The sequence below is a fragment of the Diplotaxodon limnothrissa genome, linkage group LG7, assembly GCF_057381915.1.
Source record: "Diplotaxodon limnothrissa isolate DT_005_m linkage group LG7, D_limnothrissa_male_GT1.1, whole genome shotgun sequence".
Taxonomy (NCBI): Eukaryota; Metazoa; Chordata; class Actinopteri; order Cichliformes; family Cichlidae; genus Diplotaxodon; species Diplotaxodon limnothrissa.
Genome location: NC_140602.1, coordinates 19,231,860 through 19,249,202, shown reverse-complemented (window position 1 = coordinate 19,249,202; position 17,343 = coordinate 19,231,860). Strand labels below are relative to the sequence as shown.

General features: G+C 38.8%; 1 protein-coding gene and 1 non-coding gene across 2 annotated transcripts; both read right to left on the bottom strand.

Moving 5' to 3' along the window:
* Nucleotides 1-4,206: 4,206 nt before the first annotated feature.
* Nucleotides 4,207-4,280, bottom strand: trnat-agu (transfer RNA threonine (anticodon AGU)). Its single transcript has one exon. It is a non-coding gene; the product is annotated as a tRNA-Thr (tRNA).
* Nucleotides 4,281-7,177: 2,897 nt separating this feature from the next.
* LOC146628180 (dynein axonemal intermediate chain 4-like) lies at nt 7,178-16,281 on the bottom strand. The gene is made up of 17 exons (XM_085357635.1): nt 16,253-16,281; nt 15,867-16,098; nt 14,610-14,722; nt 13,492-13,574; nt 13,103-13,259; nt 12,278-12,426; nt 12,055-12,177; nt 11,697-11,885; nt 11,080-11,216; nt 10,728-10,814; nt 9,949-10,100; nt 9,687-9,832; nt 9,153-9,265; nt 8,934-9,032; nt 7,765-7,988; nt 7,486-7,639; nt 7,178-7,228 (listed from the first exon to the last, which is right to left on the bottom strand). The coding sequence occupies exons 1-17, from the start codon at nt 16,279-16,281 to the stop codon at nt 7,178-7,180; spliced, it is 2,238 nt and encodes a 745-aa protein (XP_085213761.1).
* Nucleotides 16,282-17,343: the final 1,062 nt, after the last annotated feature.

The following is a 17,343-nucleotide window of genomic DNA, read 5'->3' as shown; positions in this document are numbered from 1 at the left end:
CAGCACAATAATCCATGCATTTATTATTTCTCGACTGGACAACTATAATGCAGAACATCTTTTCTGGCTCGCTGATTACTAGTGAAAAAAAGAGGTGTTTCTACATTTTTACTCTTTGTTTTTTAAGCCATTAATGGGTTAGCCCCACATTACATTTCTGATCTGCTTATAACACATTCTGCCTCCAGACTTTGGAATAATATCCCATTTCAAATCATATCTATAATAATCTGAATTTAAAGACTCATGGTTTTTTAATCCTTGCTTTTAGTTCGTTCAAAGTTTTTTTTAAATGGTGTGTAAAGTCCATGTTTATTTTATTCCTATGTTTATCCTTGCCATGTAATTCCCAGTGTTTATTTCCCTATTGACTCTTTGTTCCTCTAATATATTCCTGTATAGTGCAATCTGATGATATCAAATGCAAAGCACTTTGTGCCATTTCCTGTTATTTAGGCTGTTGTGCTCATACATTTTTTTTCTTTTTTGGCTGTTGTACTAAAGGAATGTGCTGCCCTACACCATCATCAAGCTGCAGTGTATACTGTCAAAACTGTTCTATATTTTATAAAGCTTGTTATCAATCATTCACCCTGATAGAGAATATAAACTGTGGAACTGATGACCTGTATGATAAACTACATTAGTGAAAATAATTTCACCATGTCAGCTTTTTTTAAAATCAGAAATGATCAGAAATGCAAAAACCTACTGTAAGCATGTAAAAATACATGCTTTTCACACTTTTACAACTAAAGTTTAATAAAGAAGCGCTGGCAGTAAATCAGTCAATAATAGCACGCCAGATTCAGGAACTGGCACCTGCGTAATCTGATATGTAACCATAAACTGAAGCACAGATGTGCCAAAACATGTTTGAGGCACACTTAACACTTCACACAGTGTGATCAAAAATTAACCACATTTAATCAAGCGTCAGGGTTTCTTGATCGCCAAGTATTGAAAGTATTACATAACTGCAGCATCTCTAAAGGGATATTCTACAGGTCAGAGTGCAAAGGAACTCAGCTAAATTCTTTTTTTAAAATAAATAGTTTGTTTATATATTGTGTTTCTTCCAGATATCAATGCCATAAAAGTGTAGTTCGTTTAGAAATTCATTTAGAAACATAAAAGTAACTAATTTAGAAATTTATATCACATAATGAAGGTATTTTTGAGGGGAACGCATTACATTAAAACAAACAACTGCTGTCATATCTGTTAGTGAGCTGATAATAGCCAAATATTTTTTAATAACTAATGCATTGTCTGAGCAGTTTATTGAGCAAATATTTTGTTGTTGCAGTATCTCAATGTTGTAATATACTGCTTTTATGTTCTTATATTTGGGGGGGGGGGATCTACTGAATTTTGAGGAATATTATTGTTGATTAGCCTCCAAAGAAAAATGCTAGCTACAATGCTAGCTACAGAGTGGAGGGGTTCTTTTCAGGGGTTTTTTTGTTGGTTTTTGTTGTTGTTGTTGTGTGTGTGTGTGTGTGTGTGTGTGTGTGTGTGGATTGGGGGGGGGGGGGAGTTTAGGTCCTTTCACCATTGCAGCATTTAAAGGGCTAAAGGCGAGCCAGCATCCATTACAGGACACCTGTAGGGCCATTGCATGAGTCATGTTTTATTTACAAGACAATTATGGAGTCTGTTCTCTATTTTCTTGGAACATCTGCCTTTATAAACGTCTATTTTTGCGCACATCTGGTTTCACTATGACTGTCCAGGTGTTTGGGACATTCCAGCACATTCCAGCCACCAGCAGCCACCCTGGGGTGTCTGCACCGTTGGTATCACCTAATTGATGCCTTCTTCGGCTGCTGGTGACGTCGCTCCAATAGCGTCACGCCATGAAGAAAGCCTCCCAGTCTCTCCACTCCAATTCACATGCACTTTACGCAGCCACTGCGCTGCTGGCACGCCAGCCTCGGCTGCAACTACTCACGCCGGCAAAATCACGCCGAACTGCGCGTGCACCCATACCGTAAAGCTGCCTGGCAAAACCAGGAAACAACGCACCGGGAGAGCCAAGAAAAGTTACATAACACCATGCCAGAGACTCCCCACACGGGTTAGGCGATGTAAGTGGGCGTTTACTCCGTGCCAGTCTGGTGCTGCCATCGCTAAAAAATAAAACGGAATTGAGCCGTGACATCTGTCAATCCTCGCTTTGAAACCCTAGTTTTAAAAAAATCTACCAAGAAACCATCTGTGCTGGAAGCTCAGGCATGCAAAATAAACTACACGAGTATGTGCAGGCTGTAAGCGGTGCAGGACCCAGTCGTTTTGGGGGAATCAGGTGGAGACCCGGGGACCACACCGTCCACATATAATGTAAGTGGTAACTCGAAACACTCCACGGGACCCCGCCTGTAGATGAAAATACCAGCCCGTGCCATATGTCCACGGTCATACCGCCGACGCACCGGCAAGCAGCGCTTGTGTCACACAGAGAGGGACCCGTTGTCAGTAAACAAACACTTCACGTCCACACTTCCCCGCTGCCGCCCCGCTTACCTGCGATGGTGACCCGCTTTATCCTTCTTCCCCTTCGGCCTCCTCTTTCTAGCCTGGATGGCCATCACTGCCGGTCCGAGGTTACATTCATTCACAGGCACAGACGAGTCCGGGGAAGGGTGTAGGAGGAAAGGTGGCGGTGGGGGAGAGAGAACAATCACACATCATCAACGAGGCTGGATGGCGTTTAGCATACCCTCAAGGGCTACGTACACCCATAACTTCCGCCACCAGGAGTGGGTTAGCGTAGCTAAGTTGGAGGATGAGTTATACGCACCTTTCCTGGAGCTCATGTTTCCTCCTCTTCCCTCAGCAGGAGCGGGCAGCACGGCGGCAGCAGCAGCAGCCAGGTCCCCCTGAGTGTCTCAGAATCACTCTCTCACTCACACTAACCCCTCTGCCGATCGATGACATGCACGCCCTCTGTCGTTTCTAACAGGGGACTGCAAGCAGACCTACGCGGACCAGCGAGACACAAAATACTCTGGGTGTAACAGCATCTTATTTTGGAGTTGTTTTTTTCCCCTCAGGAACAGAAAAATAAATAAATAAATGCAGTTTAAAATGGAAAATATATTTATTAGAACCGTATAAGCTTTTGTGTAATACACACTGGTAGTGATGGTGTTCATTCAGGGAATAATGTTAAATGATTGGAATGAGGAGCTGAACCGAACTGCTGGTAGTTCATAAAAATACAGCATATAAGCAGACATCTCATTTGAAAAAAAAAACCTTCATAATGTACTTGCTATGTTATTGCGTGTTCACATGCTAGTACGAGGTGTCGGCTGTATTTGTGTATGATTGTTGTTACAGTCTATGTTCTCCTCTTGGCCAGATCACTCTTTGAAGAAGAGATTGATTCTTTTATTAACCAAGGATTTAAATCCTTGGTTTTTAACCAAGGATTTAAAAAAGGACGGATTCCAACCCACTTTAATGGATCCCAACCCAGGTAAAGTGGGTTGTAATCCAGGTTAATCCATGATGCGACTGGTGACGGTGGACACCATGAACTCACTGTTATGTTCAGGAAATCAGTTTGAGATTATTTCAGCCAGGTCCATCCCTTTATGAGGGATCAAGTCGGGAACAATATTCAAGTATGCTGACATTACAGTAAAGCATGGTTGGTACGAAGTGGCCCAAAGTGCTCTAGGAAAATATCCCCTACTGTTACACCATCACCATCAACCTGAGCCATAACATTTTGTCAGTCTCCTGTCGCTCAATCACAGTGAGCTTATGGGAATTTTAGCCTCAGTTTCCTACACTCCGCTGACAGGAGTGGCACCGGTAGTGATCTTCAGCTGGTGTAGCTCATCTGCTTCAAGGTTCAACATGTTGTGTGTTCAGAGATACTCTTCTGCATGTCTTGATTGTAGTGAGTAGTAAATTACTCTTGCCTACCTATCAGCTCAAAGCAGTTGGCCATTCTCCTTTGACCTCTGACATCAACAGTCATTGGATATTTCTTCTTTTTATGGACCTACAGATGATTTGTGGGAATGTTAATATTTTCCAAAATCAGCTATAATCACATGATTTGGTATTCTGGTGAATTAAACTGTTTCATAAGCTCTCCATGTTCCCTGACATCAACCCTCTGTGTTTGTTAACAAAGAGGTGCTTTAATGACACGACTGCAGCATGAAGCTTTCTCCTGGCGCGCCGAAAAGGCACCGCTGGGATTCGAACCCAGGATCTCCTGTTTACTAGACAGGCGCTTTAACCAACTAAGCCACGGCGCCGTTGTGCAACGTGTCATAGGCGCAATGGCGCAACGATCAATGTAGGCAATATTGCCGAAGAAAATAGAGTTCAATTTAAAACTGGCTGTGCCATAAAATAATACACAGCCAGAGATGCTGTAAAAAAACACACAGAGGTTATAACTAAAATGCATGTAAGAGCCGTTAAATTTACATTTTACACATTAGTACAGGACTCGGTGCTAAAGGCGTACTAAGCATACAGTGGACCACCTTTACAGGCTACACAACAAACCGAAGGACAAACTAGCCACTTCAAGCCACACCATGCATCATACAGTGATACACTCATACATGGATAGTGCACTGTAGCCACAGCAGTAAACGTGCAAAAACACATATCTTACAGCAGGAAACAGAGACACTTTCTCTCGTGGATTGATGAACTCACCAAACACCGGGGCCGTTGACCGTTGTGAGCGCAGAATGTGCTCATCACTACTTCCGGTAGGGTCATGCTTAAAATTCTGATTAGTGGGCACAGTGATCTTCTTGGACAGTTCTGGACCCCCAAAGGCCGTCCATAACGCCCACCACTAAATTGTGATGCTTGATGATGATGTTCAGCTGATACTAAGAGGCCCAAAGTGTGGCAAGAGAATATGACACACCATAACACAACCAGCAGCAGCCTTAACTGCCGATACAAGACACGATGGCTCCTTGCTTTCATGTTGTTCTGACCCTAACCATCTGAATGTGACAGCAGAAATGGGGACTCGTCAGACAAAGCAACATTTTTCCAATCTTCTGGCTCATTTTGTCGAGCTCATGTAAAAAAAAAAGTGTAACCCCCCCCCCAAAAAAAACAAACAAACAAAAAACCACTACATTTTGGGAAATATATGTGGGTGTTTTCTTGTTTGTTTGTTTTTGTGCTATTATATCAAAAGAAGTCTTTAAAGTCAAAACCAGGATAATAGTTTAAAATGCCACCCAATGTGACATTTATTAATCAGATTCAATCGGAATACTTAATTAATCCCAGAAAAAGTAATTATATTGAACATAAAAACCCCCAAAACAAACAAACAAACAAAACACTAAACTTTTGGAAATGTTTGTGGGTGTTTTCTTGTTTGTTTGTTTGTTTTTGTACTATTTGAACACTAAAGTGGCCCTTCAGTGAGATGACAGTGCCAGCAGTGGCCCACAACTCATTTAAATTGGAGACCCCTGCTATAGACGAATGTGTGGAAAAATCCTAGTTGGTCAGCTTCAGCTTCTGAAATACTCAGAGCCTTCTGAAACACAAGTCCTTCTGCCGTGAACAACTATGAGAAGTTCAAAGTCACTTAAATCACCTTTCTTTCCAATTCTGATGCTTCAACTTCAACAGGATGTCTTTAACGCGTCTAAATACACTGAGTTGTTATCATGTAATTGGCTGATTAGATATTTGTGTCAATGAGCAACTGAAGAAGTGTACCTAATGCAGTGGTCGGTGACTGTATGGTGCACCTTACAGTTTGCTAATGTCACAAAACATTGCATGTGATAGGCTGCTATGTTTCTTCAGGACTTATCAATATGTAACTGTTCTTCTTGCCATCAAACTGCTTTTATCTTTGCCTCCCATTTAGATTGAATGAAATTACAATTATTTCTGTTTTTATTGTTAAAAGAAAAAAATAGGTAATATAAGTAAATCCTAATTACAACACAAAAATATTTTAGAAAGAAAAGCAAACTTAAATGATACTTTGCACAGTATCTATAAAAGGTTCGGAGGCACGTAAACTGAGTAAAAAGATGCCCACAGTGAGTTTCAATCTGTCTGCCGTCAGAAAGCAACATGGTCACATTACTTTCAAATCCAGGTTCACTTCCTGCTGTGCCACAATGCAAGCTCAAATCCTTTTTCCCTCCACAAACAAAAGCCTTCTGCCATTTTCCACAGTCTTTCATGCTTCTATCTCGTCCAGAATCACAGGCTCTGTCTGTGACCTATCATTATGGGATTAATTCTTCAGCTCCCTGTAGTTACTCACTGTTTTAATATAAGTAGAGAGGAGCTGACTTAAGCAACATGATGTGAGGATATGTGACCTTACGGCCACAGATCACAGTGGGGTAAAAATATAACAGATCTTCCTCGTCTGTCAGTTACATCTTTCAGTCTTTGGCCTGCTGGGAACAGTTGCTGTGTCTGAAATCTTAGCCCCAGCTCATACAGGCCAAATACAATAACAAAGAGGAAGTGGTTCAGTTTCCGCCTCTAACATTTCATGGTTAGATATAATGAAACAACACTCATTAAAAATATTCTGATGATGTTTTAAACTATTTTGTTTAATAGTGGTACTTTCTTGTATTATATTCAGCTTTTATGTTGAATTTTATATTGAACAAAATTTTAGGAAAGGCTTATGCTCCTTCCATAGACTGTATATAGAAGATGGACATATAGTAGCTTCCAGACCTCTAATGTCTTTACATTAGAGGCCTGGGAGCTTAAGCCTCCCTTTAATGGCCATCAGGGGGCGATACCACTTGTTTCAAAGAGGCATCCGAGTGAAACTTGCCCTAATTTTTCTGATACTGTGACAACCTCAATAAGCACCTTCCTGATGACTTTAGGGGCTCTGTCACTAGTTTCAGGCCATGCTGAAATCAACATGAAGTTTATTTTATATATTATAGTAATTATTAGAGAAACAATTATCCAGGAACCAGGATCATCCAGGATTATCCAGGATGTGCTTGCTGGTTAATGACTTGTAAGACACATTGAAAGTGAGGTTTCCCCGTCATCTTTTTGCTTATCACATTCAGTTAAAAATGAAAAAGAAGTACAATTCAAAGATCCACAACTTTATTTATCGCAGGGTACAACACATAAAAGTCAAAAGGCAATGAAACTTCTGAACAAAAACTTAGAAATATCTGGAAGTGGCATGTTGGATGATTTCATCCAGAGTGTCCACCTGAAAGAAAAAAACCTCAGTCTGACTTCTCTACAAGTTCTTATGTGTTTACACTACAGTAACATGTGCTCTCTCCTTTTTTCACTGATGTTTCTTCCTAAATGTATACCTGTTATATCTTCTAGGCAAGACTTACTATTCACTGTATGGCTGAGTTTGCATTCTCAGTATAAAAAACATGAAAAATACACAAGCTCAATGTTTTGAACTTATTATTACACGGTAGTTCTTATCTATTTCATGTACAAGAGTTTTACCTGCGTGCTTTTGCACACTCTGAAGTTCCTGAGCTTGTAGACTGTCACTTGACCTTTACTGTCCCCTACAAGGACACAGTCTGTCCCTCTGGCAAACAGCAAGGATGTCAGCCTCACACCAGGCTCAGCATGGTGCACAATGGTTGGAAACAGGCTGCAAAGAAATGTTTATGCTTTTAGTGAACACATATCTCTGACTTACACTTCAAATCAGGTGAAAACAATAGGTAAATTAAAAAAACCTCAAAGCAGACTGAGATCTCAATCCGATGGACTCACATGCTCAAAATCAGGTCCCAGAGCTCCACCTGGTCTTCCTTAACTACTCCAAACAACGTGGAGCAGTTTGGGGACCACTTAACAAAGAACACGGGGCCTTGGTGAATGGACTTGAACGTCATCACAGGGCGGCCCTGCTTCCACATCTGGACAGTCTCGTCACGGGAGCAGCTCAAAAACACATCGGGGCTGAATGGTGACCATTCAATGTGGTTCACAGATCCCTGAGAGAGCAAGATTAGACATGAAGAGAAACCTGCCTCTATCTTTCATTTTTGAATAAATATTATAAATGTAGTAATAAATCAAATGGGCAGTAAAGTGACACACCGCATCACAGAAGACAGTACTGTTTGTGCTGCTGTTTTTTTTTTATTGTTGTCACTTTTATATGGATGCAAATGCCTACAATAATTCTGTTTTATATACTTTATTTATATATATTTTATATACTATTTTGAATGCAATCAGCTGACAGATAACATGGCTTGGTGAGTGATAAATGGCCCTAACAGCCCATCCAAGGAATCTGTGTTCATTTTGTGTTCAGTTTTCACAAATATGAATCTATTTGTACATTATTTAGCACCAACTAGCAGTTATTTGTGGCTATGTGATGCGTTTTTTTATTGCTGAAATTAAATTCTGACTTGCGTCTACATATGGCCACCTGTCCATCCTCACTTGCATGTCCATGTGAGGATGAGCCATTCACTTATTGCATCCAGATCTCAACTTCTGGGTCCAAATAGACAAAATGTTGGCAAGGTTTACCAGTGGGTGATGCCATTTCCACTAAAAAAATATTCTGTCTTTGCTTTCATTAGATGATGTCTGATGACAGCAACTAGAGTAAATAGTAGGGGATAACAACAGTGAATGGCAACATCGGCACACAAGGCTAAACCAGGTCAGTAATAAGAAGCCGCCACCATTTGTCTTTGACTTTTCTTTACTGTTAATTCAGTTAACTAGTAGTTCTTGTATTTAAAAAGATCACTAGGCCAGAATAACCCTATCAGCTGATGTAAACTGATCCACTGGTTGGAAATCCAAAGTAAGCTCACTATCTTCATGCTGTAGCATCCCTAGTCTTTTGTCTTTATCGCCTTAACTTAAACAGCATTTTAAATATGACTCAGTCACATTGTTTACCCTCAAGCACTTACAATGTGCTTTTTGTAAGTGGCCAGAAAGCTGTGACCTTCAGAAAAGGAAGACTTGTGGATAAGGCCCTCCTGTGTGCCAACCAGATAAATACCAAAGTCCTGCAGGAGGAATGCAACATGGACGAGAAATTAGAAAACACACAAAAAAGACATTTTCACACTTTGATTACTGACAAGGCTTTTTTTGGCTAAAGTATTTGGCTGACTTAAATTTCTTACCATTGGATGGAAGTCAACACAAACAGCAGTAGGTTTGGACAGCACCATTTTTTTCTTCTTCAGGTTCTCTGCAGCCTCCTTACACTCTTTATTGCTCCTAAACCACATCAGGTCTAAGAACAAATATTTTTATAGACCATTCAGATATTTGAAATGTTACTGTTGTTCTCCATTGTAACACTTTACAGAAGCTCCATAAAATATAAAATAATTAACCAGGATTTGTTTTATTACTGCTATATTATATTCGCTGTATGTCCTCCACTCTCACTCACTTAGAAACCTGCCAAAGAAAAAATGACTATTTACACTTAGTTTTATGTCTTTAGTTTCCCAGAAATGTTAATTAGAATGTGAGCATTAATGGTTATCTGTGTTAGTCGTGTAATAGTTTGTTGGTATAGGCACCAAAAAGTTGCATTATGCTGTGAATCCGCTCCATACATGATCCAGGCGTGTTATGAAATTAGTGCAGCTATGAGGTAAAACTGTAAGTGCACAGTGGGAACAATAGCTAGGGGAAGACTGCAGTACCTGTGCAGTCAAGATTATGGCTGCTGATTGACCACTTGGCAATCCTGCCATCTGATGACACTGATACGAGAACATCTTCCAGTGATAACCTTTGTGGAGTCCAGGTGACCTGCCACACTGGGTGAAGATGCCTCCTGGAGGATTTACTAAAAACAGAAAGATCAGAGAAGCAATCAGATTATTTTTAGTGTTTTTTAAATCTTGACATGTTATGTATATGCTTATTTTATGCTAACACACATATACACTATACAGTGCTCACCTGCTGCTAGCAACACATGCAACACTGCTGTCTTGAATACAGATGTTGTAAATAGCTACAGTGCCGTCATACATTCCCACGGCAAGCTGGTCGTTAGTTGAGAAATCCAGGGATGTCACACTGCTGTGACAGTCAAAGACACGTTCTGGCCACTGCACAAAGGACACAGTTTTAACCAGGATACTATGGTTAAAAGAGCAACAACAAAAGCTGGGATTAAAAGTATGGCAGGATGCTGCTTTCTGATATGTGCTAGGATCAGCCTCTTGAAGCACAAGGAACTGAGAGGCTTGAGTGCAATCGAGCAGTGGTCACAATATATGGCAACCCCCTATATTCTGCTCTTTAGGGAGAAGCATAATAGTAGTGGTTTTGAGCCACACAGGGATAACAGGAGTCGGTAAGGAAAGGTTCAAAATGCTTATGAGACCCTCCAGCAGCTGATCAGCACATGCATGAAGTACACACCCTGGGACACCATCTGGACCAGCTGCTTTCCTAACACAGAAACCTTTCTGACGTCCATACAGTCCAGAGACTGTGTGTGTTGTTGGTGTTTTTGTACCTCTGATCATATTAAGATAAAAAGCATGTGGTGTGGGAGTCTCTTGAGGCACATCCAGGATGTTAGAAGTGATTAGCTGAACAAAGGCAATTTTTTTTAAAATCTTCTGATTAGCCAGCCCACCCAACCCTTGTAATATGGGCAAACTGAGATAAAAAAAATGATAGCAGGAATAAACAACAAACAACAAAAATACAGTAATGTCTAAATATACCATGATGTTTTTGATGGTCCAGCAGCAGATCAGACCTGGTTTCAGGCACCTGGAGTCAAAGTCTGCATATCCTACTGCCAGGATATCCTTACAGTGCACAACAAAAGCAGCAGTTTAAATGAAGTATTGTAAACAAAGATTAATATTGGTAGAACCAGAAAAAGGGCAATGCTTTGCACTTCTGCTTCATCTATAATCATTAATGAAGCTTTATCGTGTCTAAAATGCTTCACAAAGTCTACACACAGGAAAAATGTGTATCAAATGTTGCTTACAGACAAAAATGACACAAATGATAATGAGACTCATGACAAAAAATATTTTAGTCTTTGTTTTGTTTTTCTTTTGTTACCGGGTTGTGCCTGTTCCAGGCCATGCTGGTAATGCAGTATCCTCTGGTGCGCTGACAAGTGAATGCCCAGAGAAGTTCCAGAGTAGGATCTAAACTCTCCTCACTGTGTTTTCCATGCTTCATCATGCTGTCAGAGCCTTACACAATCAATAATACACTTAATACAGTATTAATGTAAATATGCTATGGTTTTCTAAAGGCTGTATATAAAATATGGACATAGCCTCCCTGTCTGAAAAACAAAGCCTTTCTAATGTTCAGCAGGTTTTTCAGTACTTTCTACTCTTGGAGGGGATAACCTTATTATACCCTCTCATACACATGGCCCTGGTTGTCAGTGTAGAGTGATAGCAAAGAAAAAAGCTGGCGGAAAGAGACATCATGAATGATACTTTTGACTACTTTCTTGTCACCACAGCATAACACACTTTTTTTTTCAAAGTTTTATGTTAGATGCTGCGCCAAAGAATGTGTGCCTGGTCTAGAATTAAACAGAAAGCCTTGCAAAAGACTGGTGATCTGTCCATGTTGTACTCTGCCTACCCTGTAATAGCTGGGATATGCTACCCTCCCTCAAGACCCTGAATATGATAAGTAGGAGAAAATGGAGAGTTTACCTTCAGATACTGGCGGCTGTCTATAAGCAGCTAACTTGGCCTGAAAGGCGTTCAATACAACCGTCCTTTCCATAAAACGTGAGATGTTTGTTAATAACTCTGGCAGAAGAATTTCTTTCTTTGGTTCTGGCTCAGGATTTAAAATGCTTCCACAAATTTCCATTTCTGACAGCGAGCTGATGGTGCTGTCTGAGAAAATGGTCAATGAGAAAATTAGAAATGTTTATTTTCGACAAAATTATTTAGAATAAACAGAAATAGGAAAGACCATCAAAAGTGTGGTTATTATATGACGAACAAACACGTATTTATTCTTAGAAGTTGAAAGAACTGAAGTACCAGCTGAAGATGGAGTTACCTATGTAAGTGGTGTTGCTCTTGCTGCTCACTGATTTCTCCTCGTGATCAGCTTCATCACCTTCAAACGTTTCATTTTGCTTGTAAAAAGAGTCATAAATGTCCCAGTTTGTAGCCACCATACCTTTAAATATGAGAGAAAAAATAGTGCGTTATTTATTTATTTTTTGATTTGATAACCACTAATTGTTGAGTTAATCAAGTGTGAGGTGTTTCATTCTCACTCGTCTTACCCTTTCCAGCAGTACCAGTCTTCTCACTCTGGATCAGTTTGTTTTTAAGGGCTCCGTTTAATGTCTGCATCGATCTGTCGATGTACTTATCACTACACGTTCTGCTCTTGCAAAGCTCAGCATAGCTGAGGTTTCTCTGTCTGCACGGGAGGAGAGACAAAATATTTTTTTAACTGAAGGCTAGCATATTTGGTGGTGGTCAGAGGGCCCGTTGGCGCCAGTGTCCGGCAGCCTCGCCTCTGTCAGTGCGCCCCAGGGTGGCTGTGGCTACAAACTAGCTTGCCATTGCCAGTGTGTGAATGTGTGTGTGAATGGGTGAATGACTGAATGTAGTGTAAAGCGGTTTGGGGTCCTTAGGCACTGAGTAAAGCGCTATACAAATGCAGGCCATTTACCATTTGCATCTTCACGCATATTGCATGTGAAAGGCTTTCTTCAGTGAAATACATAAAGTGCCGGTTTCTGTGCATGTCAGAAGTTGTGTTAGATTTTCTCATCTGTCAGGTAGGGAGAGTGAGAGACAGAACAATCATAATTTTCTTATTTTATGATAACCAGACAAAGAACAAATGTGACCTTGACCTTCAGAACTATTTTGGTGAAGAACCATTAGGTGATCACTGTGTATGCTTATGTTTGTTAAATTACAACCAATAATGTAGGAGAAATAACAATTCTAGTGAACTGTTGACAGGTGATGATGGACAGCCTCATCAGACCTCTGGCTGGATGAGCTAAAAATTCATCAAAATGTAAAAATATTCAATTAACACAACTTGTGATGAATGTTATTTAGTGTTTTTACCCTCCACTCACATTGCTGCTTCTGCGTCATCATCGACCACTGAGGTTATGGTGGGGGGTATGTCCAGGAACGTAATGGTTTCGGTTTCAGTAAGCGAAATGTAATCACATTCACCCACCATCTTCTCCCTTGCATGCTGTTCTGCATCATCTCCTTTTTTCAACAACTCTGACACATGACAAAACAAACGAAAAAGCCTAATTCAAATAAACGGCAAAAAGACGATGTGGAATAATTTTAAGTGTACTGTGTTGAATATAGAAGAATTTATGATTTGAGAACTACAATGTTAATGCAATTTTTAAACAAAAGGGCAATATTAGTACCAGAAAGACAAAATCCCTACAACAATAAACATAAGGAGAGAATATATTTAAAAACAAAAAACAAGAGTAATCACGTGGAGGTGGATGTGTCGGTCCAAGAAAAATATCCTCAATCTCCGCATTCAATGAGTCTTGGGTAGGACACATGGTATGGCTGCTAATGAGACACACAAACATACATATTTAGTATCTATGTACGCTTGTACTCTGTATAATTTCCATTGTCACCATCACTGAGCCGCTTACTAACTTTGCCACTCACTGAAATTACCTCCAGATCTGCCTTTTGATAATTAACTTTATTTCCATAACAACAAATAACATGAAAACAAAGTGGATTCATAAGAGTGCAAGAGTAAAAAAAGCAAGTTTACACAGATGGGCAAGGTTATTATAGTTGTCTTGAACTAAATTAAAAGGTAAAAGTGACTTAAACTGTCTTTGGTTTTAGATTCTAAAGTACTGGTACTTGTATTTATTTGACCACTAACACTTAATAATAATTCTAATTGATGAATGGCACATTGATAGTTTGGATTAAACTGGTAAATACTTTTTACTACTAAAAAAGGCGGTCACGTTCACAAATGTTTTATTTGTGTTTTTAATGATTCATATTGATCTTCTGATTATTTACTTGTTGACTTTTCTATCAGCAGCTTCATTATCCATCCATCAATTAAGTTCTTTCAAGAAGTTCAGTTTATTTTTAAAATTTAAGTATTTTTTTTAAGAAATCTATTAGTAGAAGTATGTGTTTAATTTAGGAACAAATCCCAAAGGATCATCCTACAGACTTTTAAAAACATTAAGTCAAAAGGATTGTGATTTTTTAGCCCACATAAATGCAACCACGTAAAATTGTATGTTCCTATCTCTTTAAATGTTTAAAGTCTTATAAGAACTACGATAGTATTTACTGAATCACCATGAGGAGGAACTGATGTAAACGTGTGTTGAGACTGGGATTTCTACAAGTCTTACTGCATGTGCTATAAAAAGCTAACTTTCTAAACCACTCTAATCATGTAATATCTGCGTATGGAAAATACCACCTTCATCATAATTAGAGAATGAAAAACAAAATCACTCAGGAAACTATCTGAAACTGAACTGAATTGAAAAGATAAATGTAAAAATGACAACAAATTAAAGATATTACAAAACTATATCCAATGTGACCATCTAGTACCTTCTGGAAAGTTTAGGGATGCTGGAAAAGAGTTCATCCAGAGACTTTTGGAAACCTGGCACTGGGCAAACCAGGGGGCGGGGAGTGACATCATTGCCATCAGCATCCACCACCTGCAAAGACACGGAGTCAAAGTCACATGGTTGCCAGCTTTAACCAGGAAGTTTTAGTTAAAACTCAGTTTGTTAACCATAAGATGAGAGAACTTTGAGGTTTTCAGTTCCAAAGAGAGCTAATTTGAGGTTAGTTTTCTTTGAGTTGGCTGGTTTGACAAGAACCTAAATCCCAGTCAGAGATGAAAGGGATCAAAATGGAGATTTGTCTTTCTTCGTGCTTCAGGCTCAGAACAATAGCTGAACTGCGCAGAGAGTCCAGAGTTTGGGGAACTAATCTGAGCAAATAAAGAGTGAAATCCACAACAGAGCAGACATGTCAAACGGGTTTCAGGCATGAAGATCAGACCTGAGAAGGTGAAAACCTGCACAATGATGAAGAGGAGCAGTGTGAACAGCAAAAAAGAGAGGTTACAAGCCCGAAGAAGAGGTGGCAGATGTAGACAAGATGATAAACGTTAATTTTTTCTACTTTTACAGCAATTATTATTAAGTATTAAAGTTATTAAATCGTCTTTATTTCAGCATAACTAATACCAAATTTTATCCAAAGTTCATTTGTAACTTTTCCAGAATGTTCTTCTTCTATTATTTAGATGTGTTAGGTATTGCACTTTGTTTAATAGTCGGTTATATATTTTACCTTCACTATCAATAAGGAAATGACCTATATAATTTGTATCATGAATAAACCCTCTAAACTTAATCTTAGGTACTTAATATCAAGTGGAAGAGAAACTATTAACATGCATACAAACTATAGAATGTTTGCCTTCAAAGTAAAAGCTGCACCTTTTTAACTGTGTTGACAATAACACTAAGGCATAACTTTTACTTTGAAGGTGATGATTATGGTTTCTACATTTATAGTTCCTCTTTTGCAAGTTTTACTGCAGCTTGGCAAGTAGATATGCAAAGCAAATGTGGAAGCCTGGTTCTTCCACTGGGGGAAAACAATGTAAAAATTTTAGGTTACTATTCCAAAATTTTGACTTACTGATTGAATGTTTAAAATGCTGACTGATCTTGAGTCAAAGTTTAAGATAACGAACTTGATTTTTTTTTTTTTTTTAGTTATCCCATCAACAAAAAACAAAACAAAACAAAAAAACAAGAAAAAAATAGCAAAATAGTAATTTCTTACCAGCAATGTGTGGCTACATGAGAAATCTCTATAAATTAAGATATTAAGATATGAACCTGCATCACCATCATGAAGAAAGAGTTTTAAGCTAATGCTAAATACCCGAACTTTTCCAATAAGATCTTTATTTCTCCTTTTCTGTTCCTCAGGGTTTTCTTTTTGGTTATAACCATTGCCTGTTAAAGTGCCTTGACAAAGTCCTGATCCTGAGGATGTCTTTGTTAGAGAAGTTCTGGAACAAAGCATAATGAACACAAGTTTTAAGTTAGTAGCTAATCTGTTAACTATCACTGACAGCTAGCCCAGATAAGCTAATGCTATTATAACTTTCTCTAATCATAAACTTTACTTAATTGTTTTTTACATTTTATAAACAGTTAACTTACATACTAGAACAACCACTATTTTTCTTCATCTTTTCTCCTCTTCAATTTGGGGCTCAAAGCTAATTTTTCTGCAATTTCAGCAATGGTACAAAGCTAACGACCTATGGCCGTTATTTAGCCTGTACATGAAGTTAGTGTCACACAGAAAAGCCCCCCTCTTCTTTATGTCTAACAATAATGTCCTATCAATCTGAAACTGACTTCTTATTAAACTATTCTTGAGCGAAATGGTAGCAGAATTATAACTTCAAGATGGGAACAAGCAAAACAAAAAAGCTGAATAAATATAAAAGGTTATTCTTATATTACAGCAAAGACAGGATTTATTTTAAAGAGAACTCTTAAACCATATTTGACTGGTTATTCTACATATGGAGTCGCAATAAGCACTAAAATTAATGAGGCTTTAGCTCATGAAATGAAAACAATGTGAAAGATAAGATAACCATGGAGTGTGGAAGTCAGTATTATTAGTAGAGAAGGTGTATGAATACTCAAGTGAGCAGTGTGGTGTTGTAAAGGCATGAGGAGAGGTGTAAAGGTGTAAGAAAAATTACACGTAGTTCCACAAGGTGACAGTAAAGAGCTGACACGGTGCCGCTGTTATTATGGAGTACAACACATCACCTGGTGCTGCTGCCTGTTTTAGATTGCATTGCACTTGTTTTTATAAGACTTATAGGAACTGTAAAGGAAAATACCAGCGAAAGGAAACTCCACAAATGTACTGATCTATCTATTGCCTGGACCCGTATTGTTCAATAGTAGGCCTACTTAATAAACAATTGCTTTTTAAAAAATCAGCAGCCCTAAAAATATCATTTCTTTCTATTCAGTAAAACATTTGTCATGGTGTTAAAAAAAAGCATATAGCATAGGGTACCAATATGCTTTCACAATTCAGTGATCACAGATTTGCACTTGTTTAAGCCTTAAGCTAAGGACTGAGGACTTTGTACTTCTTAGACCAAACCTTTACAATCACGCGGCAGACAGGATCTTTATAGTGTAGATATAACATTGGACATGATAAGCTAATATTTATTTATTTTTTACTTTGAAGTGAAAGGTTATAATTAGCTGGTGTCTTA